The sequence below is a fragment of the Lissotriton helveticus genome, chromosome 12 (assembly GCF_964261635.1).
Source record: "Lissotriton helveticus chromosome 12, aLisHel1.1, whole genome shotgun sequence".
NCBI classification, from domain to species: Eukaryota; Metazoa; Chordata; class Amphibia; order Caudata; family Salamandridae; genus Lissotriton; species Lissotriton helveticus.
Genome location: NC_136073.1, coordinates 343,907,765 through 343,934,118, shown reverse-complemented (window position 1 = coordinate 343,934,118; position 26,354 = coordinate 343,907,765). Strand labels below are relative to the sequence as shown.

The 26,354-nt window shown below is 45.5% G+C and overlaps 1 protein-coding gene across 1 annotated transcript; it reads right to left on the bottom strand.

Moving 5' to 3' along the window:
- UQCRFS1 (ubiquinol-cytochrome c reductase, Rieske iron-sulfur polypeptide 1) lies at positions 1-24,508 on the bottom strand. Its single transcript, XM_078671493.1, has 2 exons — positions 24,246-24,508; positions 1-829 (listed from the first exon to the last, which is right to left on the bottom strand). The coding sequence occupies exons 1-2, from the start codon at positions 24,457-24,459 to the stop codon at positions 219-221; spliced, it is 825 nt and encodes a 274-aa protein (XP_078527619.1). The 5' UTR covers positions 24,460-24,508; the 3' UTR covers positions 1-218.
- Between the last annotated feature and the right edge of the window lie 1,846 nt (positions 24,509-26,354).

Sequence of the window (26,354 nt, the reverse complement as noted above, 5' to 3'; positions counted from 1 at the left end):
TTTGCTTATTGATGGATTTATTAAAACTTACACCACCTGAGTATTAAAAGCATTGATCGTACAATACAAGCTTAAAACAGGTTTAAGGATGCACGAGAATTTCGCAGGCCAGGCAACTTTAGAGAGCCCGAACGATAATTATTGTTACACTGAGCATCCAACAGAATACAAGTTAACAAGACCTTAAATAAGTTGAATCAACATTTCGTTATTCTGATTTAACCAACAATCACAAGGTCTTCAGAAGTGAATTCATAAGTAGGAACCTCTAAGTTATAAGGAGCAGGGCCTTTCCTGATCCTTCCAGATGCATCGTAATGCGACCCGTGGCAAGGACAGTAATAGCCACCAAAATCTCCTGCATTGGAAATGGGTACGCAGCCAAGATGTGTGCACACTCCTATTAGAATAGCCCATTCTGGTTTTTTGACTCTGTCTAAATCATGCTGTGGGTCCCTTAAATCAGCCAAACTGACTTGAGCTTCCTGGTCAATTTCCTTTTGGGTTCTGTGACGAACAAAAAGTGGTTTTCCTCTCCACTTGAACACCATATTCTTGCCTTCTGGAATATCAGATAGCTTGACTTCAATCTTCGACATTGCCAAAACATCGGCAGAGGCGCTCATCGTCATGATAAACTCGGTGACAATATTCTTAGCAGCATATGCTGTAGCAACAGCTGCTACTCCGGTTACCAAGTAGGAGTAACTTCTTCTAGAGTCCACACTGTCCTGCGAAGACTTGGTGGGATTTAATACTTCTGGTCGTCTGTAGTCGGAAAAATCGGGAACAGTGACATCGTTGTGTGCAAAACGGACAACAGAAGGACCTGCAAGCAAAACAAACACAGCTAGTCAGAAAAGTTAAATAACAAACCGACAGATTTTCATTTCCATCCCATGCAAATTACATATTGTGCTTCGGAGAAGGATGCTGAAGGAAAAGGGTACGTGGTAGTGCATCCAGTTAATGTGGAGGAAAGCTTTGTGTACACAGATGTGTTTTTTAGATGCATTTTGCAATTCCATGAATGGTACAGAAAAAAACAAGCATTGGCATAGCCAAAAGGTCTCGCATTTGGGACCTTATAAGTGTTTAGCCATGCAACAGTTGGTGTTGTTGCACCAAGGATATTCTATTGCATAACTAAATACTTATAGGGTCCAAAAAGCAAGACCTATTGGCTATGCCAATGCTTGTTTGTGTTCTGTTGCTGTTTTGTTTAAGTTGCCAGATCTACAATAGCTGGACAAGGTTTTTGTTAACAGTTCTTTGCATCAAATGAACTTGTTTTCATTGCTCTGTATGTTGTTTCCATTCTGGTTGAATGTAGCAGTCATTCCCGGGGGTGTGGGGGCTGCCTTGCTGTGCGCATGCGCCGAACTTTGCAAATGAGAAAAAGCCTGGTGCAGGCGCAATTTACAAGTGTGGAGTGAGTGAGCTCCTGGCAGCATGACTCACTCACACAGGAGTTCATGCAGTGCACCTGCATACTCAGCATAGTTTAAGGAAACTCGTCCCACTCCCTCCCAGGCATCAAACACATATTTACCAATAAACTCTGAGAAGAGCCTGCCTGCTGCATTGACGGCTGGTGGTGTGTGTGCCTGGTGAAAGCGTGCACCGGCAACTGGTGGTGTGTATGCCCGGTGGAAGCGTGCACCGACGGCTGGTGGTGGGTGCGCCTGGTGGAAGCGTGCACCGACAGCTGGTGGTGGGTGCGCCTGGTGGAAGTGTGCACTGGCAACTGATGGTGTGTGTGCCTGGCATTCACAGTGATAGAAGATACAAACGAAACGGACGAAGAGGGGCGGGGAGAAGGGAGTGCAGTGGAGCATTCACAGGATAGAAGACACAAATGAAACTAACAGAGGGAGGGGGGAAGGGAGGGGGGTGCAAGCAGAGGAGCCTGATTACAGCAATAAAAACACAGATGGCAGCTGTGCACGTGAACGCAAGCTGGAGGCCAGCAAAAGCCTCTAGTGGTACTTTTAACAGCCACTTACTAAATGTCTCGAAGGCGAGACCTAAAAAGAGCAAAGCCTTCACACAAAGGTTTGTGGTTGCAGCAGGCATACATTAGGAAACCAGTCTGTGGTAGGTTAAAAACACTTGATACAAGATAGATTTAAAAAAAAAAAACCTTAACGTCTATTCCAGACACATAACTGGAGATTAAGCCGGCAGACAAGTAATCTTAAACAAAATCTATATTGCCTATAGCTATACAGAGCCAACAAATTCTAAAACCAACCATATGCTTTCAGAAGCAACTTCAGATGATACTGTTATAACAGAGATTTCGTTAAACTCGATGATTGAATGGGAGCAGAGATTTTTAATACATGCATGTGAGGCAGGTATGTGAAAAAGAAAATCACCTTACTACCTGCCTGAGCCCTGGCTGCTCAGCATTTTAAAGATTTTTTTCTTAAAAATGTAGGTTACAACACGGTGTGCCTTTTCGTTTTTTTATAACCCGAAGTATCCAACACCAGATTTAAGTATCAATTTGATTCAGGCCTAACTGGAAAGTCAGTGAATACTTCTCATATCACATATCCTTATCATATGATCATTACTATTGTAACAGCTAAACCAAGAACATGTGAAACATGAAGCATTTCAATGTGAATTTTTTAATGGACAAAACAACTAGAAACACTTGTAGTAGTCATAGTCTAGGATAACCATAGATCTGGGTTTACCAATTCAGAAATGAGCAAATTCATTCTACTTTTATTTACTCTGGCTCACAAAATCTCAAAGTAGTAGTGCAGGGTTTTGCAAAATTCACAAACGAAAACAAAGGAATTTTTAAAGGCAGATGAAAGAACAAAAGGTGCACATCCTGGTGTTGGTCTGTTTACACCTAATATTACTACAGTGTTCCGGAATTCTAGTCATGCCCACGTCTTTTAGGTGACAAGGACAGGTAATCAGATACACACACAATTGTGCGTGTTGCACTTTGCGTTTCTTTTGGTGCCATGTACGGTGTCGGTCAGGGTAACTGTTTTGCTTGCCCTTGTGAGGGGACAAACAATGCACTGCCCACAAGGGTAGTTGCCCGTAACAGGTGGTAGGTTCCACAGCTGGTTTCTTGTTGGCGGTTCTTTCCTTGGTCTAGTACTAATCAGTAAATCTTTTAGATTAGCTGTTCTTTTGAAAGCGAACCTGGGTGGATCTGATGCTAAGTCACCTAGGTGTAGAATTCTCAATTTTTTTTTATGATTCGTTTGATCATGTTTGATTCCGGGGTAAAGGTAGTGACACATGTAATTTGTTCTGTGTCGACTTTAGGCTGGATCTCTAGGAGTGCCTCTCTGTTTTCATTACGGGCTCCCTTACGAGCCGTGTGATCTTTCTTGCTGGATACTCCCGTCTAGCCAGATGGGAAGTAAGTTCAGATGACTGTCTCTGGAAATCATCAAGGTTACTGCAATTACGTCTTAGCCTAAGGAATTGCCCTTAGGGTAGGTTTTCTCATAGTGCTTTAGGGTGGCTACTACTGAAAAGCAAGGGGCTACAGCCATCAGTAGGTTTTTGTTTCCAGTCCCCTGGTGGTTAGGCTTATTACAAGGTCGAGAAAGGGTAACTCCAGTTCTGAGACATTGGCCGTCAATCGTTGGTATGTCTCAAGTCTATTGACCCATGTGAAAAAAGGGGGATGGTGTTCAGCTCGCCTTTCCAAAAGACCAAAACATCTTCGATATAACGACGCCACATTGTAAGGGTTAGGCTCCGTGAAGATGTGCTTGGCTTCAAAGTCAGACATATAAAGACATGCCAAACTTGGGGCAAATGTACTGCCCACGTATGCAGCCTGGGTTTGGTGGTAAATGTGGTCCTTAAACTGGAATTAGTTTTTAGTGTGAGATATATGGGCACATTCCATAATGAAAGTTATCTGTGTTGGGGCTGACCTCTCGGCGGAACGTATTGCGTCTTCCAAGACCTCTAGTGTATAAAGTTGTGGAATATTGGTGTAGTGGGCCTCCACATCTAGGGTAATTATTGCCTCCAGATGGGGGCCCTCCTTACTGTGTTTATCAATGATGTTCAAGACATCTCGTGTCCTGCAAAAATGTTGATATATCTTTCACCAGGTGTCTGAAGAAGTGGTAAAAAAATCTGGAAATGGGTTCCAAGACCGACCCAATGCCAGCTATTGGCCTCCCTGGTGGTGGAAGGGTACCCTTATGGATTTTAGGCAAGGTGTAGAAATAGGGAACTCGTGGGTTGTCGCTGGTAAGAAACTCAGACTCATTTATCGTGATCCATCACCGATTAAGGGCTTCCGTCACAATGGACCTGACTTTGATGGTTAATCGTGTAGTCGGACCCTCCTTTAATGGGAGTGTAAAATCTTCTGTTCTCTAGTTGCCGAAGGCATTCAGTTGTATAATCTGTTGTGGACGTGAGGACAATGGCTCCCCCCTTGTTGGCCTCCTTTATAGTGATGGATTGGTCGTTGGCTAGATTTTTAATGGCCTCATTTTCTTGAAGTGAAGTGTTACGGAAGGCATTGTTGGTACGGGTGGTCACGATGTCTTTTAGGACTGCCTTTTCAAAGGTTAAGATCTTAGGTGGTATCATGCCCGCAGTTGGTGTAAGAGAAGAAGGTTTTCTTAACCCTGTATACACAAGTGGGGGTTTAGGTTGGTCAGCGAAATAGGCTCGCAGGCAAATTTTTCTGAATAGGCCATGTAGCTCACAGTTGGTTCTGAAGTCAAAGATATTTTTGATATAGTTTCCTATTCATGTGTGGTGTGGTCACATTTATAGGCCTGTGTTAGTTTACTACAAATGTGTGACTTATTGCTTTATATGATCCATACAGGTAGAGAACTTGTTTTTTTATTTTAATTTTTTTTTGTTCTACTACAGGTCTTGCAACAGTGCATGCGCTGTCTAGGCTCGACCTAAAAAGAAAAAGAAGAAGCACTTGGGCTGTCCGTACAGTCCAGCAATATAGTCTGTGTCTGGAATATAGTCTCTGTTTGGCTAGACAGTGTGTGTCAGTTCCTCAAACCTAGAGTACATTAGAGGTTGTGTTTTATTACTAACAGAAGCAAAGTGATTTTTGTTTCTCGCTATGAACATTATACTATATAGTAGAGTCCTTGTGTAGCAGGCTTAAAGTTTAATGATGACAAGTGTGTTTCCACCAACCAATTTAAGTTGCTAATTGCATACAGTGCGTTATATATGGACCTGCCAGGGCTAAAAAAAAAAAAAAAAATAAATAAATAAAAAAAAAACACACACACACAAAAACGGGCAGCGAGGCATAATTGATACAAAAAGGTGAACAAGACAAACCTAAAGAGGTCTTTTACATGCACGTATAAACACAAGTCTATCATTATACGAACGACAGGCACAAGGTTCAGACTGGCCAGTTCCCCTTAGAGGTGCAGGAAAAGCCATGTTCCCCTTCTCCAAGATCACAGTGAGAATACGGGTACCCTACCATCCTGCTCAAGTGGGTTAGCATGATTATCGAGGTCAAAGTAGAGGTAACTAGCATTGGCAAAGCCAATAGGTCGCGCTTATGCAAGAGCTATAGGGTTTGCGTTTTAGCCATGCTGTAGACCAGTGTGACCGCTGCTCAGTATGCCTAAAGGTTTGTGATGTAGAGGAGTGCCGCATGGAGTGTGTATTGGAGTGGAATAGAATGGAGCTGCGCGACGTTCAGTGCAGTAAAGTGGACTGGCGTAGACTGCATTGGCGTGTTGCAGAGTTAAGTGGCATGGAGTGCAGCTGCATAGAATATAGCGGTGTACAATGCAGATCCATAGAATGCAGTGAGATAGAGTGTTGCATAATAAAGTACAGAGATCAGCTGTGCAGAGTAGATTATTGTTACATATAGCGGATTGGCATGCAATGCAGGGGTGTGGAGTGGTACAGAGTAGAGTGCATTGGCATAGAGTGCAGGGGCGTAAAGTGAAGTGTTGCACAGAGTTGTCAGGCGGATTTGTGAATAGTAGAGTGGAGTGGCACAGAGAAGAGTGATGCAGAGCAGAGAGGCGGAGAGTGAAGTAGACCAGAGAGGCGGAGAGTGAAGTAGACCAGAGTGGCGTGACGTGGAGTTCTGCATAGTAGTATGCAAGAGAGTGCAGTGGCAAAGAGTGCAGCTGTATAGACTAGAGTGGAGTAGTACAGAGTGGAGTGCAGTGATGCGAGTGCGGTGGTGTAGTGAAGTGGAGTGGTGAAGAAGAGTGCAATGGTGCAGAATATAGTGGCGTAGAGTGGAGTGCCGCAGAGTGAAGTGCAAAGAATGCAGTAGTACAGAGAGGAGAGGCATAGAAAACAGTTGTATCGAGTGGCATAGAGTGACGCAGAGGAGAGTACATGGGCATGTGGGCAACAGTGGAATGGAGTAAAGTGAACTGGTATAGAGTGTTGCCGAGTATAGTAGCGTAGAGTGCACCGACATAGAAGTCAGCAGCGTACAATGTATAGTCATAGAATGCAGTGACTTAAGAGTGCTCATTGTAGAGTGCAGTGATGCCGAATAGTGTCGTAGAGTGGCATAGATTGCTGTGGAGTGCAGAAGTACAGCGAAGTGGAGTAGAGTTTAATGGTGTGGAGTAGAGTTTAATGGTGTAGAGTAGAGAGGTGGGGTAGAGTAGAGTGAGGTGGGGTAGAGTAGAGTGAGGTGGGGTAGAGTAGAGTGAGGTGGGGTAGAGTGTAGTTGTGCAGACTACTGTGTAGTGGCATAGAATAAAGGCGTAAAGTGGTGTAGAGTTCAGTAGCACGGAGTGCAGAGTAGATTAGAATCATGTACAATGGATTGGCATGGCACTGCAAAGAGACACGTCAAGAGAGTAGAGGTGCAGAGTAGAGAGTCATAGAGTGCAGTTTTGCAGAGTACAGTTTTGTAAAGTGGTGCAGTAAAGTTGAGTTGAGTGCAGTGGCACAGACTGGCAGAGAGCAGTGACTAAGAACAGATTGTTTTTGAGTAGAGCAAGGTGGCATACAGTGGAGTGATGCAGAGTAGAGTGAGGTGGCGTAGAGTCGAGTGGTGCAGGGTAGAGTGGAATATGCATGTATTGTAGCACACTTCTATTTCAGACAACACACCTCCAACTGAAATCACTATTACATTTGCGCACAGTTTCACTGATAAACACTGCAGAAATTATAGCCTGCATGAATGTCAAGTGTATTGATTTGATCGTTTTAAAATATTTGTTGCCACCGTACTAAAGAATTACAATAAAATGTTCTTCATTTGGGATTTTCTAATTCAGAAATATCTTCACAGTTCATTTACAGACTGTTAACTTATGTTGTGTGCTAAACAAAAACAACAACGTACTGCCTTCGTTAACCACTCCTCCAGATGAGGGGAGAGCGGTTGTGGTGCAGAACACCCCGGACTCGGTCGAAGAAATATTACAGCAACTGAACATCAGGAAAAGTTAAAGTTATCGCCCAATACCAAAGGACCCCACATCAGAAGTGAGAAAACTGATCCAAGACCTTACCGAGAAGGGCCGCACTGAGCCAAGGATCCCTACGATCTACACACTTCCCAAAGTACACAAACGCTTGGAGAAACCTCCAGGGTGACCCATGGTTTCAGGCTGCGGGTCAATCTTGGAACCCTTCAATCAATTTATAGACCACTTTCTGCAACCAGGGGTGGCCGAAACCAAGTCATTTGTAAGGGATACAATGCATATCATTCAGATGATGGAAGGTCAAGCCTTTGATACATCCACTCAACTTATGGTTACTCTTGACGTCTCATCCGTCTACATCAGTATTCCTCAGGGAAAGGCTTTGGAAGTGACCTGGGAAACAGACATATGCCCTAAATCACTCTGGGTTCCAACTGAGTTTGTGATGGCACTACTGGAAATTGCCATGTCCAGGAATTACTTTGTTTTCCAAAACCAGTTTTTCTACCAATGTAAGGGCGTGGCCATGGGAGCTAGATTCGTGCCAAGCTCGGATAATCTCTTTATGGATTCATACGAAGAGGAACATCTCTACAATTCCAATAACCCTTTCATAGAGAACATCGCTGACTGGAAGAGGTATATTGACGATGTGATAATGATATGGTCTGGAACCGAAACAAGTTTGATTGACTTCAAAAACTGGCTGATCGATCTAATGACATCCAGTTTACCATGACCCATACATAACACTGACCATCAACTTTCTGAACCTTACCTTCAAAGTGGAAGAAGGATCACCATACACTGATTGTTAGAAATGGGATTTCTGGTTGGCAAGGGCTTGTGCCAAAGCCAGGCATCATCATCATCATCATCATCAAATCTTTATTCGGCTGTGGCCAGCCATAAAAGAGCACAAGAGTCAGGCAGAAACCACCACTCTAAGAAATGGGATTTCTGGTTGGCCAAGGCTTGTGCCAAAGCCAGGCAGAAACCAACACTCTAGTCAGAGCAAGGGAGTTACACACTGAAGATAACCCCTGCTCACCCCCATGGTAGCTTGGCACGAGCAGTCAGGCTTATCCCAGAGGCAATGTGTAAAGCGTTTGCGCAACACACAAACAGCAGCAACACACTAGGCACATCACAAAAGAAACTCCACACAAGGTTATATAAAAATAGCCCTTGTATTATCCAAAACACATTAGAATACTGATCCACAATATACACTGTGTCAACTGGCACTAGGCAACATTTACAGGGGATTATATACACCTGGCAGGGCCAATCGGGCCACTGTCAGAACCTTTTAGAAAGCACTAGTAACAAGTAGTAAATAACGCACAACCAGTAACTACTGGTATAAAAATTACCTCAGAAAACACAACCAGTAACTACTGGTAAAATACTGTGCACAGCATAATATCACCTTAGAAACAAACACATGATGCATAAATCCCACAAGATCAGACAATCAGCAGCACCAACACTATGCAATAATTCACATTATGCAATAGGCATCACATTAGGCATAAGACACATTAGGCGCCAACCTCATCAGCATAAACACACTATGCAATAATACCATAGCATGAACTTTCTACCAATCATAGGCATAACATTAGGGCCTTGCGCCCTTCCAACTCTGGTTCCCACAATGACCCCGGGCCAACAGGCCTTTCTCTGGGGCCCAATGCACTTGTGTACAGAATGTCATGGCGTAGCTGCCAATGCAGCAAAGAAAAGTGTGCAAAGCGCTGGGGCAGGGGAGTGTATCTCACTCCTTTACTTCAAGAACCAAAATGCTCTCAAAGAAATAATGGCACTGGCACTAACTGTGCCTCCGGGGTCCCCACTGGGAATCTTCTAACAATTGTGCGCAACATTGCAGGTGCCGCGCTGAGGCTGTGGAGATTCCTGGCACCACTATGCCGCCTAGTCCCCACTCCAGGACTCTTAAAGACAAAAGTGCCCCCTTGGTGCAGCTGCCTGCAACGGCGGTGCAGCTGTGAAGAATGTAGGCGGTACTGGCACCACTGTGCCCCAGGGAGAGATCCCCTCTGGGACTACGAAAAAATGCCCCCAATCACCAGGGACTCTTCCGGTGCCTCTAGCCGCACCTGCGCTGTACACGTGGATCCAGCCCCTACTTGCTGGGGCTGCGCGGGGACTCCTCTGCGAAGCCTCATGGAGCACTCCTTCACGGGTGAACCTGCAAGGCTCAGTCCTCGCCTTAACTAACCCTGGGCAAAGCACTACGCTACGCTTGCGTAGTTTGCGCTACTTCGCACTACGCAAATTGCACGTAGCACAGTGCAAACACACGTAGCGTAGTGCAGCTGTCATTTTTTGCTTGCTCGCGGTCCTCAACGTCAAGTTGCCGACCGCGAGCAAGCAAAATGACATCCCGGCGAGACTTACTCCTCGTTCACGATCAGCAACATCAAGTTGCCGATCGAGAGCGTGGAAAATAAACCTCCCGGCGAGATTGTCAACACGAGGTGGTCCGGTTTCTGATTGCGATTGGTTTCGTATGCTCGCGACCGCTCACGTTGAGAAACTACCAGTCCGCCTTGAGAAAGCTGCAGCTCGAGTAAAAATCTCCTCGAGCTGCAGTAAAAGACAGCTCGCACAGTGCAAGATGCCGTTTTCAATGATTGCACAGTGCGCACCAGCACCCGGCACTGTGCAATCATCGCGAACAGCGCATTACGCAGTACGCATAGTGCTACGCATAGCTCGCGTAGTGCATTTTGCGTAGCTACGCATAGTGCTACTTCGCGAACTACGCCCAGGGTTAGCCTTAACAATACGAGGGGCTTTCCTCCGTAGTACGGGGAGCCCCGCCCACACAACAGCCGCCTGGATTCTGGCAGCACTGCTTCCTCCCATCGTGGAGCCTGAGAGGCTCTGGCACGACTTCCTTCTTGGCGGCAGGAGGCTCCGCCCCGAACCACGCAAGATGCCCGACTTCCATGCCGTGGTGGTGATTTTCGGCGGCTCCTGTCTTTGCGGAGAAGTGCCGGGTTGGGCACCTGCTTCAAATAAAGGCAATTGCGGGGTGGGCACCTGCCTTTCAAAGGTGCATGAGAGCAGGCTGGGCGCAGTTCCGATAAGCAGAAATGTGGGGGAATCCCCACGTCGGGATTCCCTCTAAATGGGTTGCAGCTCCGTGCTGCGAAGCCCCATCACTCTCCCCATCCTGGGAGAGTTATTTCAGCATACACAGGGCGCTCAGGTCCAAAGTTCCAGGGGGGCAAACCCTGGGCCTAGAAAGGCCAGCACACAGGGCCCTCCAGCAGGGAGGCAGTCCCTCGTGGCTATTCCTCCTGGGGCCCAGCAGCAGCAGTCCTCTGGAAGCACAAAAGCACAGCCCCTATATTTATATCACATATTTTCTTTGTCTGCCCTGGCACAGGGCTTGGGGGAACCAGCCTAAACCGGGTCTGTTTTTTGTTGGAGCACTGTTTACAGGGCTCCTCTTCCACTTTGTCAGGTGCAACTCAGTGATCAGACACACCACAGGGGGTGGAGCCAGCATTGTACTGGCTAGGCACAGACCTATTCAGGGACTTCTCCTCCCACTACTCCAAATGCAGATGTCCCTTTCAGCCTAGCGCTGACTCACCCTGCCCCTCCTGGAGCCACACACACCTTACCAGCCCCTGTCACTCAAAAGCCAGACATGCAATTCACATCAGGCAGGCACACAGAAATGCCAACTTTAAAAGTGGCACTTCTAAAATAGGTATAATAAATATGCGCATACCATTGCTGCTGGGGTAGGGGGCTGCAAAATCGAGCTCCCGGCATGGACAACTAACATCTAAGCAGTGCCCCCCACCCGCGATGCCCCCCCCACAGCTCCCGGCCTCCTACTGGACAACTAAGTAAGGAAGTGCAGCCTGACTCACGCTATCGGGAAGCAGGGACTGTCCGCCGGATGACACGTAAACGTGATAGACGCTCCCCTGCCTTCCCAGGACACCTCCAGAGCGAAACATACCGGTACCGGAGCCGCCTACATCGACCTCTCCGCAATCCTTTCAGCTGCTGCTGGGTCATCTGCCATTTGGAGGGGGGATCGGCCACAGTCTCCCTCTTGATTCTCGCCGATCACCACGCCTGACTCCAAAATGGCAGCTCGCGAGGACTCCTCTTGACCGGAGCCTCACAGGAGCCGCCCACCACCTTCCAGAGGTATTGGCTGTTGCTAGGCCTTTTGTTTTGCGGCGATGAGATGTTTGCCACCACCTAGGCGGAGTCACATGGCCTGCTTGACTCTCGCCTCCGTGCCCGACTCCAAAATAGCTGCCCGCGAGGACTCCTCTTGACCGGAGCCTCACCAGAGCCCCAACGAAGCCGCCTACCACCATCCCGAGGTCCTGGCTTTTGCTGGCCCGTCTGTTATGTGGTGATGGGATGTTTGCCACCACATAGCCGAAGCCATTTGGGCTGCTAGACTCTCGCCAATCACCACCTCAACGCCGGACTTCAAAATGGCGGATCGCGAGGATTACTCCTGACGGGAGCCTCACCGGAGCCGCCTACCACCTTCCCGCGGTCTTGGCTGTTGCTGGGTCATCTGCTATGTAGAACTGAGATGTTCGCCACCACATAGGCGGAGCCACCTGGGCTGCCTGTCTCTCGATGTTCACCTCCTCCGCACCTGACTTCAAAATGGCGGAGAGCGAGGACTCCCCCGGACCGAAGCCTCACCAGATCCGCCTGGCCCGACTTCCCCGTGGTCTCGGATGTTGCTGATCCATCTATCACATGGAGAGGGGATGTCCACCACCACATAGGTGGAGTCACTTGGGCTGCTTGACTCTCGTTGGTCGCCACCTCCGCGCCTGACCTCAAAATAGAGGATCCCGCGGACTCCTCCTGGCCGGAGCCTTACCGGGGCCACTTGGACCGACCTCTCCTCGATTTCAATTATTACGAAGACATCCAACACACAGAGATCCACCAACGCAAAGACTGATTCACGTTGAAGAGCCACTGGATTCCCACAGTTCGTCACCTGTCCTTGAAATGTCGGACACCAAGGACTCTCCTGCCCTAGAACACCAGCTATAACGACCCACCGGACCTACTGGACTCCCCGGCACAGAAACAGCCCCCCTCCTGTGAAGTAAAGCTCCAAACCCCCCACGCCCACCCAAAAATAGGCTGTCGACAAGGACTCTCAGGCCCGTGGACACCAGATACAATGACCTACAGGACTCCGGGACACAGGCTTAGGTGAGTCGCGCCGGCGTGAAGCCCTGGCGGCCTGACTCCTGCCCTCCCGCATCACCTAAGCGTAACACCGTAGCTAAACCAGGTCCCCTCACGTTCACATTACCTTCAGGATGGCTCGAGACCGGCCTTCCCCTCCCCCACAAGTACTACCTACCCACCTGAAACCCCATAGCCGAAACTCATTCACCATCATCATCTTCCCTCCCCTCTACAAAATTGAGATGCACTTTCAAACAGAAACTTATCCGCCAACACAGGGAAACCCTGATCACAGACATCTACCACTCGGCCTCCAATGGTCCGATTAAGATGGACCTTATATTCCACACTGAGAGACAGGACTACTGGATCTCCGTGATCAGAACGCAACTGTTTATCGCCAAAACCACATCCACTTCCCATAGTTGCAAACTTACCACTATACTCCCTTTCAGATCGGTCGGTAGAGGCTACACAACCGTGACCATCTACACCAACGGCACAGTCCTCGTTATTAGCCTGAATGAGAACCTTGAAGCCTTCGACTCCCTATTCCCCGCATTAAGATCAGCCCCCCAACCCTACCTCACCCCGCCTCAACCCCTTCTCCGCCCACACACACTGCTAACAGAGAAGACTATGATCCTCTCTTCCGCGTTACCATTACTGCCCGCTACGCTCCTCTTCGCACTGCCGCATCACACACTTACTGCCAACCAGCCACAACAGGAAACTCTAACCCCACCCTCAATTCCTCCTTCAAACCGCCACACCTCCCCCAGCTACCGCCTCTCACAGCCCCTTACAGAAAATACTACCTAGCCATAGGAACCCCCCTCCCACGAGCCTCATCCCAGCTCTCAGTCACTCAAAGCCGTCCCCTGTCCCTTCCCCTCCCCCCGTCTTCTCCCCCGATCCCTCAACCTGAACCACAACACGCTTGGCGTTACCCTAGATGCCCCCAACCCCTCCCTCAATTCCATGTCAACGCCTCGCGGCTCTCGAAAACCAGATTGATGCAATCTCCCAGGGCTTAATGGAAATCCTCTCTAACCTAGGTACAGCCCGCAGACCTTCTAAATGCCCTCCGCTGACTGCCCACATCGTCAACGCTAACAGCACCCCTAGGCACACAGAAATCCCTAGTACCCAGCTTCACGGTCCCCCCTAAAAGGTCTTGGGATCCTGTCCACAGCAGACCGCAAAAACCGGAGTCCCCTTCCCTAGGACCAAGACTCATACTCTATGCAATACTCCATCAGACACTCTATCAGACAAAAAACACCTGACCTCAAGGCCTTTCAGAACAGAAGCACCTATGTCAGACAGTGAAGCAGCCTTACTAGCCGCTGCACACGACACTCCCGCCTTAGATTCTCCCAAATCCAAAATCAAAGTAATCACAGATCACCGGAAAGACCTTCCCAGCACCAAACCAGAGACACGCGGTCCTCACCGCCATACCTAGGGAGACTAAAGATAAATCTGCCAGTAATCAGGAGCAATTCTCCAATTGCTTACTAATCAACTGCAGATCGGCCTCACTTCACGCAACGGAACTAGCTGAAGCTATCCTCACTCATGATATTGCGTTCCTCACGGAGACCTGGCTGAATAAGATATCTCCTCCCTGCCTATATTTGCTGGTACCACCTGGCTTCTCCCTCATTACCAAAGACAGGTTAGAGCAACGTGGAGGAGGGGTGGCTATCATCCACAAGGACAGCTTGGACATTTCGGAAACCACCTCTTTTGATTACGATTCATTTGAATGCTTATCCGCCATCATCAAGACCAAAGATAAGGATTCTTTACTGTGTCACCTGCTCTATCACCCCCCTGGCAGAAACAACGCTTTTGGAGAACAACTATCCGACCTGATAGCACAAGGCGCACTCAGTGACTCCAATAACCTAATTCTTGGTGATCTGAATCGTCGCTGGAACGAGACACACAATCCACTAATCCAATCGTTATCCAGCCTCCTCTATGATAACCTTAAACAACACTGCACTGAGGAGACTAATTACAAAGGAGCCACATTGGATGCCATCATTTCACAAAAGAAATCAATCACGGTCAACCACATTCTTCCCGTCGACTGGTCAGACCACCACATGATCCTATTTCATATCAATTCCCCCATTATCCCTCATAAACCTCCTCAAGACCCCCCCAAATGGATGAGAAACCTCTTCCAAGTACCCCTGGATATCCTGGAAGGTCTGTTAAGCTCTCTTCTACCGGTCAACAAAGCGCACCTTTCCACCAATGATCTCACCGACTGCTATAATTCTGAGCTAGCGTCCATACTCAACAAACTAGCGCCACTAAAGCTCAAAAGAAGCAGAGCTATACCATCTAGAACATGGTTCAACGCTGACCTCTATGCAGAAAGGAGAATCCTAAGAGCCAAAGAAAGAAAGTGGAGAAACAACCCAACCGCCATCCTTCGCGACCAACTGAAATCAGCCCGCAGGAAATACAACAACCACATCAAAAACAAGAAATCCAGCTTCTTCCGCGAGGCCCAGGACAAAGCCAAAAACAGACCGAAGGAGCTTTACAGCATCATCAGACAACAAACCTCCAAGCCACTGTCCTCATCTGTGCAGGCGTCCAAAGAACTATGCGACAATTTCGTCCACTTCTTCAACGATAAGATCACAAGAATTGAACTATCACTTGACATCAACAAATCACACCCCAAGAAGACCAGCACGCCTGTACCTCAGGCCCTCTCTCCCGGCTCTTCGATCACCCCCTGGCTTAGCTTTCGCCCAGTTCCAGAAGCAGAGATAATCTTGCTGATCTCGTCCTCCAAACCATCAGCACATATCTCAGACCCCATTCATCCCTTACTAATCAAGAAAATGAAGCACGCTTTTGCACCTATATGGGGCAAAATCATAAACAGCTCCTTAAAAAATGGAGTGGTCCCTGACTGCCTAAAAATGGGGCAAGTCACTCCCCTGCTGAAAAAACCCAGTCTTGACTCAACAGACTTGAACAATTTCAGACCAATATCTAACCTCCCTTTGCTCGCTAAAACACTTGAACGCTGCGTACTTCTGCAACTGACTCAGCATCTGGACAACATCAATCTCCTAGACCCCCTCTAGCGTTGACGATGCAGCATAGAAACAGCGATGCTGAACATCAGATGATATCCATGGATCTCTTGATTCATACAAATGTTGCCTCCTCATTCTCCTTGACCTCTCTGCAGCATTTGATACGGTGGACCATAAACTCCTCATCAAGGCTCTTCAAGAAAGAGCTGGCCTCTGCGAGTTAGTTCTCAAATGGTTCTCCTCATTTATACACGATCGAACGCAAATAATAAAAATTAAGAACTTCACCTCAGAAACCCAGCAGGCCAACAAGGGCGTCCCCCAAGGATCGGTGCTCTCTCCTCAGCTTTTTAACATCTATATGGAACCACTATCCAAGCTACTCAGGAAAGCCAACATCTGCTTCCACCTCTACGCGGACGATACACAAATCTATCTGGAAACTTCCTCTCTCAATGACATCCATAGACTAAATGATGTCCTGAAAGATGTTCAAGAATGGCTGACAAACAATCACTTGCAACTAAATCCAATCAAGACCAAGACACTCCTCATCTCGAACAAGGAAGACAACCCGCAAATCACCGAATGGCTAAAAGCAATCGATGCGCTCAAAGGGAATCTTACTCTAGCAGACTCTGTTAAATCTCTTGGCATCACCTTAGACTCCAAACTAAACCTGATAAAACACATCAAGAAATATGCCAAAAGTGCATTCTTTAACCTCAGACTTCTGAACAAAATCAAACCCTACATTCCTAACAAGGATCTCAAACTGGCCACTCAATCTCTGGTACTGTCAAGACTGGACTATGGGAACACAATCCTAACAGGTATTCCTAAATCGAACTTGGCACCGATCAAAACAACATTACATGCGGCAGCCAGAATGATCGCCGGCATCAAAAAATCTGATCACATCTCCCCAGCACTCAAAGAACTCAAATGGCTCCCAGTAGAAATGCGAAGTAACTTCAGAACGGCCTGCCTAACCCACAAAGCCCTCCATACCGGCAAACCCGAATACTTGGCAAAAAAACTCAAAAAAGCAGGCCAAGCCAGGAATCTGAGAAGCTCCAACTCCTTCCTGCTCATCCTACCTAAAACCAGAAAGAAAAGCGGACTGCTCTTTCACGGGAAACGCCCCCAAAATCTGGAACTCCATCCCCCCGCACATCAGAACGATACCGTCTTTTGTGGAATTCAAAAGCCAACTCAAATCCTTGTTCCTTATCCGCTTTGTTGGTAGTGGATAACTCGGGCCAGAAAGCAACCCCTGAACTATGCGACTACACTGAATCCTGTAACCAAAGAAGTTCTGCAGTACAATTATGTTCCGCTCACGATGACACTCGTTGACTGCTAATACCTTTCATATGTCATGTCTCTGCTGATTTTATGCACTCCTTTCCTTCGGTTCAATTTACCAATTTATCTGTCTCAAAGTGGATGTGTGCGAGTCCAGGTGCCGTGACCTATCCCAGTCACGGATACTTAAAGTAAAACAAAAAGGCACGTGCATTGCGCGCCACCCCTTCGCACGGCTAGAAATCCGGGATTGACCCCAATTCGTTTTACCAATATATCATTCTCAGTATTAAACTTTTAGTACTCTAATACGTAGTCCATTATTAATCCAAACATTTAGTGTAGTCGCTCGAAGACATTCAAAATCACTGCGAGGACAGCCCATTTCTCAAATTTAAACAAAGTTTAAATGAAACAAGATGCATTTTTTTGTATTTCCTAATGTTGATGGATAATTTTTTTACAGGAAAATGTATGGATTGCACATTGTCGGTGTAATCAGATGGTTGGTTAGATTCAAGGGTGGTAATTATTAACAGTAGGTTGTTTTTCATGGGTGGTAACTATCAGCAGCAGTTCGTTTTCAATAGTGATTTAATCAGGGCACGTTCACATAGAGGGGTTAGGTAACTGTTTCTTTAAGGTTTTCATTAGCAAGAGGGATGTGGTCACGAGAGACAGGTAAAGATCGGTCCTATTGGTTATAAATAGTCAGGACTCAGTGGGTGAATTCAGTAGCTGATGTGAAAGAGTACACAGAGTTATCGTACCGGGAGAAAAAGCACGAGGTGAGAAGGTCACAGACCGTGGGTTGCATGGTAAAGTTTTTAAACATTATGAGCTTGGGAAAGGCAGAGAGAGTGCCATTAGGACTCAGGCGGGAAGCAGGGAGTTGGGAAAGATTTGGGTTTGAGAAGGCGAGGATTTTGCGCACACATTAGGTAATCGTTTTTCTTGACATTCATTTGGCGTTTTAATGGACACAATTTTCGTTTTGCTATCACAAGTTTAAGTACTTTTAAAGCACACACAGAGAGGAGTAAATATTAATGGGCATGTTTTCATAGTGATTTGGGCGGGGTGCAATGACTGAAATTGAGTTAATTTAAAGGCACACGCATAGAGGGATTAATTTGCATTCATATATATTTGGTTCTGAACCACAGTTTGAAATGTCTGTTTCTGTCTTTTGTAGTTACCCCTGACAAAGGTCTTATGAGAGACCGAAATGCATTGGGTGGAATTTTATGCGGCTCTAGAGTATGAACTATGTACCGCTACATGCTTTAGTTGAGGCCCAGACAGGCACGCTGAATGCAGTTGAAGATTACATGATAAAAGACCTTTGAGAAATGCGCTGTCCTCGCAGTGGTTTTGAATGTCTTCGAGCGACTACACTAAATGTTTGGATTAATAATGGACTACGTATTAGGTACTAAAAGTTTAATACTGAGAATGATATATTGGTAAAACGGATTGGGGTCAATCTCGGATTTCTAGCAGTGCGAAGGGGTGGCACGCAATGCACGTGCCTTTTTGTTTTACTCTGCTGATTTTATGTCATTCTCTTACTGTAAAGCGCTCTGTTACCTCCGGGTCTTGACAGCGCTATAGAAAACTTCCTAAATAAATAAATACTAAATAAATCATCACTATTCCAAATATACCAAACTGGACCAAGCTGCTCCTATCACATCAGGAATTACCACTGTAACACTTATCAGGGAATCCCCAATGCATTCCTATTGAGGGCAGCCTCACAGTAGTGAGAAACCAAAATGGCTGTTTGTGACTACCACGACATGTCACACACTTAAAGTACATGTCCTACCTTTTACCTACAATGCACCATGCCCATAGGGCGGATGTATGACGTTACTCCGCATACCGTTACAACTACCTACCATTACAACGCGACCATTACAACGCATACCATTACAACGCATAGCGCTTTGGGGTGCTGGATAGTGGTAAGTATAATTTACTATTCTAACTCCAGTCCCCGTGGACCCTAGGGAAGGTGTTGGATAGTAAATTATACCATTCCCTATCCTATAGCGCCCCCCAGCGCAATGCGTTGTAATGGTATGCGTTATAAAAGTCGCGTTGTAATGGTAGTGCGGAGTAACAAATGCGTTGTAACAGGTGCATACCCCATAGGGCTAGCTAGGGCATAACTTAGGGGTGACTGACATGCAGTAAAAGGAAGGTCATAGACATGGCACACACTTTAGGTACCACGTCACAGCGGCAGTAACACTACACGTACAGGCCCTACAATGGCAGAGGCCTGGGATAGGTTTGAAAGGCTACTTTGGTGAGTGGGGCAATCAGCGCTGCAAGCCCACCAGTAGCATTTAAATTACCAGCCCGGGATATACGAGATACCACTTTACAAGGGGCTGGCAGGTAAATTAAATAGGCCTAACATATGTAGACCAATCTTACCATATTTAACACAGATTTACACTGGACTGCAGTGCTAAAGTGCCCAGAGTCCTAGAACCACCAACACCATGTCAGAAAAAAAGCTAGGAGAAATGCAAAAAGTTCAGGGATGACCCTGCAAAAAGGGCCAAGTCCAACACTGATCTATACAGAAAATCCTCAGAACGTACACCACCCTAGAGCTCTCAGGGACAACTTGCCTTACAAGCAACTTCTAAGGCTGCGAAGAAACTGTACCCGAAGAGGTGATTTCTTCAAAGAAACTGAGATGCTTATACAACGACTTAAAGAGAGGATATCCCATTGGTTTGCTCAAATTGGCCAGGAAACGTGCCTGGTATTGTCCTCGCAACTTCTTGCTTGAGGGTAAACCTAATAAAACAGGAAAGAACAACATTGTCTGTGTTACCACCTTCAACCCCAGAAGTAATGAGATAGAGAAAATTGTGAAGTATTGGAATCTAGTGGATATTGAACTTGCAACCACTGAGGAGCCCATCTTTGCGTTCAAGAGAAGCAAGAATGTGAAGGATTTCGTAACACTAAGACCACAGGAGTCAGTTGAACTTACCACCTCTCCTTGGGCATTACAAATATGGCCATTGCAGGGCCTGTACCCTAACTGTTGAGGGTACCTCATTCATACACCAGAACAGGACATATAACTTTTCACAGCACACAAACTGCAACAGAGCAAACTTGATATATGCCATCAAGTGTCCGTGTAGCAAGTTATATGTGGGCCAGACTACTCAAAGTGAAGGCTAGAATCCAACAACACCTCAGCAGACTTAAATGCAAAGTACAGGGAGCTCCCCCAGTCGAACACTTCACCAACGAGGGACAGTCACCCGACAGCCTTAGATGGTGGTTATTGGAGAAAATTCGCCCTCACCCTAGAGGTGGGAACATTGGTACAACACTGAATCTCAAGGAGTGTAAGTGGATACACTCTCTGGACATGGTCATGAATGGACTAAATGAAACGGAGGAGACCTTCAGACAAATGGGTCAGCTATAATATGGCTAACACAGATTGACTTTTACATCTATGGTTGCCACTTAGTTATAGTATTGCAGGTTTAGGTCCTCCAAGAGTATGAATGTTATGACACTTCCACTTTGGTTTCATGTACTCCCACTGTTTGTTAATTTCCAAAATGCATGTTGACCATACTGTAATGTTTTTAATCCTTGTAAAGCATTGAATATGTAGTGGTTTCCTAATATATCTTAAACACAATTGGCCCTACTTGTGGCCAGTAATACATTATATAAATCTCATTATTACTGATCAATCATAAATGCATGAATGCCACGACATTTCCGATTTGTCGAATACACTGTAATGTTTTTAGTCTCTGTAAACATTGAATACAAGGTTGTTATAGATTAAACATGATTAGCCCCTCCGTGACGCCAGTAAATCATTGTGTAAATCTCGTGACTACCGAATAATCAGTTGTGCATGAATGCCACGACACTTCCGATTTAAATTTTCTTCCACCTTACTAGAGGTATATCAAGCTGTAATGTTAGTAAAGCATTGAATATGTCTGTGTGCACATATATATGACCGGCCTTTCCATTTGACAAATAATCCATTATGGAAATTATTCCCGTTGTACATTCTTAACTCCAACACAAATATTTTTTTAGGACGCACAAGTAGCTGGACTGTGCCATGTATTTTTTTTAAAGACAATCGCGCATATGACTTCTAAAAAGCTGTTTACACCTTGTCCCCACATATGCATGGCTTGCGTTTGGGGGCACGTCAGTAACTACACAGCGTGACTCCCCTCGTGACCGTGAGCGCAGGATAGGCTGAGCATCATTTGAGAGCCGCGGACAGCATCTAGCTGCTGCGGACCACCGTGCACCTTTTTCCTCAACATCAAACAGACATCAGGATGGCCTCATTTACGGGCACTCAAAAAGTCTGCCTTGTGTCTGCTGGATTCGGCACAGGAGCACTTTGACTCCAGGTAAGCAGAAGCATTAGTGATATAGCATGTCCCTAACACTTAACGCCCTATGCAGCAACCGCCTAAGTTTCATTTCCTTTTACCACACAGCCCAAACCCGGACTAAATATCGGGCGCAGAGGACAACAAATTGTATTCCCACGCTGATTTCCACAGCGGCCCCTTGACCAGGATATAATACATTTATATCGTACATAGGTAAGACCGGAACCCTCAATAGCCCAGTTATACCGTAATCCTACCCAACAATTCATGTGGTTTTCGATCCAATACCCATTATGCAATTTCACTTCTAGATCAACACGCCTAATCTTTTCAATCAATTGGGAATCCCCTTTGGAGTCGTCCGGATTTCTTCAGGTACGACTATTCTTATTTTCCACCCAGGCAACACATCTACCATACGCAACCACGTAGTCCTTTTCATTAATACAATTAACTTTAATCCTGTTAGATTACCAGTGATTTGGCAACACCCTTTAAGCCATCATTAGGAAGATTCCTTTACGGATGTGTGAGTATCATGATAGAGGTCCCACCTCCACAACCCTTTCAGTTCATTGTTTGCCTAGTTGGAACCTACCTGACACGCATGAATTTATTTCATTCCAGGCGACTTCCCCATACATCCTTCTCCTTAAGAAGACCCGCCATGAAGCTGTCTTAAATAAGGCTAATACCTGGGTCAAAACATTGACGTTCTGTTTGGTTCAGTTGTTTTTCGGGTCATCTGGTTTTTAAATTAGCAAGTAATTCTACTGGAGACACTGATTCCCCCTCCCATACTAACTATTTTTAAGCTCCTTCTTCCTTTGTATAATTTGTACATATAATTGTTTCACCGATGTATATAGGACACTCACCACAATGTCACAGAGCACCGTCACTATAGTTAATGTCACTTTTTTCTTCAATTGAATGGACAGCCTTTTTATAAACTGCATAATAATGCTCTAAGTAAATACGTTTGACGCACTGAATAATTGTTTGTCTTTTGTGTTCCAACCTAATCACTAAAAGCATATTTTACAATAAACTAAAATGTATTTTTTTAACTAATTTCTAGAAATTTTAAGCAAATGTCACTACCCGACAGAACCAATTGTAGCTTTTAGTTAAACAAGAAGCGGTTCTGTCGGGTTGGACAACCGTTAATTCGAGATGCTATTAATGCAATCTAACAAATAATAATAAGCTCTCAAACACACAATGATTTATAAAAGGATCAAACAGGGTCGAAACGGTGACGCTTTTGTCTAGATCCAGGACCTCCGGGATTTTATACTAGGATAGATAGGAATCTCTGGACTACAATCAACATCTGGCCTATTTTTAAACCTGCATATATCTAAATATTCACACTGTATATAATGTTCACCACTTGAGCACTATGCACATTTGTCACCAACATGCAATTTATGCCTTTGCAAATTATTGCTTTTTAACAGTCTTTGTATATGTAAATATCTTTGACTGAAGTAATTCGGATATAAATCATGTTCATCCAAACTATTATCTCAGGCCTTATTCATTATGTGCAAAAATACCATAGTATTTGATCCTTTTATAAATCATTTTGTGTTTGAGAGCTTATTATTTGTTAGATTGCATTAATAGCATCTTGAATTAACGGTTGTCTAACCCGACAGAACCGCTTCTTGTTTAACTATAACTTACCCAGGTTCTGAGGGACACAGGATCAACTCTTTTTTCTTAACTACAATTGTAGCTTTTAAACACATACCCTGAGGGACTCAGGATTACCCCATTGTGACAAAACATACTCCTCCAGAGCCAGCATGATTGTCATACAAATCTCACTTATATGTCAGAGAAAGACAAGTAAACACTAAATTCCTTATAAGAGATAGCTTGACATTTGACCTCTATCTTTAAATGCACAGCAAATGTGACAAGAACAGGGTTTGAAGGCCTGTTAACAGAAATTGAGAACTAGTGGACGAATACAGTAAATAGGGTTTGTGCAAAGGAAGGGACGAACTAGAGCTGGACAGCCTAAAACAAATAGAAATCAAGTGTGAGTTACAAACCCAATGGTAAACAACGGGCGAAATTCATTCCCAGGACGCTTTCCTAATGTCCCAAGATGATGTTGGCAAATCTACAGATGTACTGTCTGGTAGACTTCGATATAAAAAGTAATGTCCAGAGTACAAGAAATAGGCGGACAAGCTCTCTTATTAAACTATGTGCATTACTTAAATACCACCAACCAATAGACCACCTGGTGCAGCAAGTAGCGAATTATAACCTGCACGTGTTTGTGGGGGGGGGGGGGGGGGTTAGTCAATTTCTAAACAAAACAATGTGTTCAATGTACAATAACATCCCCACAATTAGAAGAGTAATGGGCGGGACAGTTGAGTGCTAATCTGAACCTATGTTTTCAAACACAGACGTATTGGATCCAGGAAATATCTACTCGTTTACTGCATACACTCTTATGGGTGTTCGATGCAGCTTTGGGAAACGCGTAGCAACTCTACCAGCAAAAATGAACGTGTGCATATGCTTAACCGCAGAAGTAGTAAACTTAAATTGTAGAACGCGAAAGAGTATAAAGTCATTTACGTCCTTCTCCCGTTAAGTTTTTCGCCTGAAAGTGCTTCCATAGCCATCAGCCGGGACCATTTACAACACTAGCCGGTGACCTTGCTCCGACACCTCATCGCCGTTTTTTTTTTTATCATTGCGTCTCCTCTACCGTCTCTTTAATGCTTCGAGTCACCTTGTGTTGGACACTCCAACCAGTATCCTCTCACCGTTAATGCCTACGATAGCCTTAGGTCCACTCGTCGGGGCCCGCCCGAGAAGCGAATCGCGGGTCAGGAAGGGCTTCTTTATTTCAAGCAGCTGCAACTTTTCAGCCACCACCGGAACCCCGGTGACCAGCGGCTTCAGCGGACCTGCTACGGCATGCGAGGTGGCGGCCAGATAGGGCAAAAAGGGCCCGGAACGGGCAGCTACCGACAACATGGCGAACACTCTCCCAACCGGGAACTGAAGGTGAGGAAAAGGACAGCGCAGGACTTTGACGTCATTTGTGCAGCGCGGCTCAAAGGCTCTCTGGCCAGTCACAATATGGCGCAGTCAGAGCTACGACATAGGAAACAAAAAAGGGACTGTACTCGCAATGGATGAGCTGAACGTAGGGATAGGTCAGAGTGTGCCGCGTGTGACGTTACATGTTAGGCTTCAGATGGAAACGAATCGCCAACCACAATGTGGCCGAATTGTGCGTCTGAGTCCAGTGTTGCTTTTGACGACCTAAACTAGAAGATGAAACCACAGTTTGACGTAATGTTATACGTCAGTACCCAATCTAGTGCTGGCTGTTAAATCCGGAAGAATGGAAGAAATTGCTAGTTACGTTAATGTTATGTTTGTGATGAACACGGTTTCTTAACACAACGTTATTTGTTAATCATTACATTAACGTATTTCTTCTCGGTATCTGTCTTTACGTTTAGCATGTTATTGGAATTGCTGTAATTCCTTTGAATGAACTCAGCATTGCAATTGTATTTATATAGCGCTTTCTACCCATAACGAGGCGTCGAAGCGCTTTTCTGAAAGCAGCTTGCTACTTCAGAACTCAAAAGGATTGGTGGTGGATTCGTATAGGGAATTATGAGTCTAGTATTAGCATAGCAAGGTACAAGTTAATTTAAAATGAGGACATGTGAGTCTGTTAGTTGGATTGAGAAGAGTAATGGAGGGATAGAAGAGGGAAGAAAACTTGAAGTGTTGATAGGGAGATTCTATGTCGGGACTGGAGGCTCCGATTATGCTTCTCTTTCTGTTACTACTTTTCACAGCAGCCAATCACAATAACGTTTTATGAATGCCACATTTCCCATGATATCACATTAATACATGACCAACCATAGAGACACTGCTCTGTATAATCGCTTCATAACGTTCTAGTGTCCTCATTCTTTGCTGCTTCGCAGCCAGTTAAGGGCACCTCGTTCATACTAATATCTTATTGACTACTATTGTTTCGCATGTAGCTTGGTTTATTGCTTAGTTAGAAACATGACATGCACGTCTGTCAAGGTCGTTTCCCCGAGGGTTGCATGACGGAGTGCGGTACATGAGATTGATGCGTTGTTTCCTCACGTATTACTCACATTTCTAGGAGCGCTTTGCCTCCCGACAGGGCACCCGACACCTAGTCTTGATTGTGTGGAGCAGGGACGGAACGTGGACACGCGTCTGCCTGATGCTCTATCCTCTTTTGATTTGAACGAGAGGTTGGCTCGCTCATGTGCTGCTGCCATTTTGGTGCCCTCCTGTTATCGGAGGGCTTAAATAATCGAATGTGCAAAGCCGCATATAACTGCGTTCCTAGTCTCAGACCCTTGTGACTGCTGCTGAGTGACACCCTGTGCCTAAAATAACCATTAGCAATAATGGGGTAACCCAGTAACCCTCAGAACCTGGGTAGGTATACTAGCAAAAAACAATGGTTCTGTTGGGAATCACGTGTACTTTGATCAAGTGTACTCAAAATGATTTATGACATTACATTGATCATTGAATGTAGTATAGTAACACACACAACACAAATTAGCTCATAGAAAAACTTCCTTTGTGAGTTTTTTACTTTTAGGAATACAACTAAATAATGGGCTGTCCAAAAACATACAAATACAATGTAGCATGTGGAGGTGATGCAAGTGACTGGTCGTGATCAGTGACAAGGTGCTGTACATAGGTGACATAAATAACACATATTTACAAATCAGGAAAATATTTTACAAGTGTGTCCAACATAAGTTGCATAACACCCAACAGGATATAATTATTCCTAATTCTAGTTGGGGTGTTGCGAGTATCAATTGAGCAAACAACATTGACGTTTCAAC

Coding starts and splice junctions, on each gene's coding strand:
- UQCRFS1 (XM_078671493.1), bottom strand. CDS start 24,459: ATGTTGTCGGTAGCTGCCCGTTCCGGGCCCTTTTTGCCCTATCTGGCC. Junction 830..24,245: donor GGCTATCGTAGGCATTAACG/GTGAGAGGATAC, acceptor TTTTGCTTGCAG/GTCCTTCTGTTGTCCGTTTT.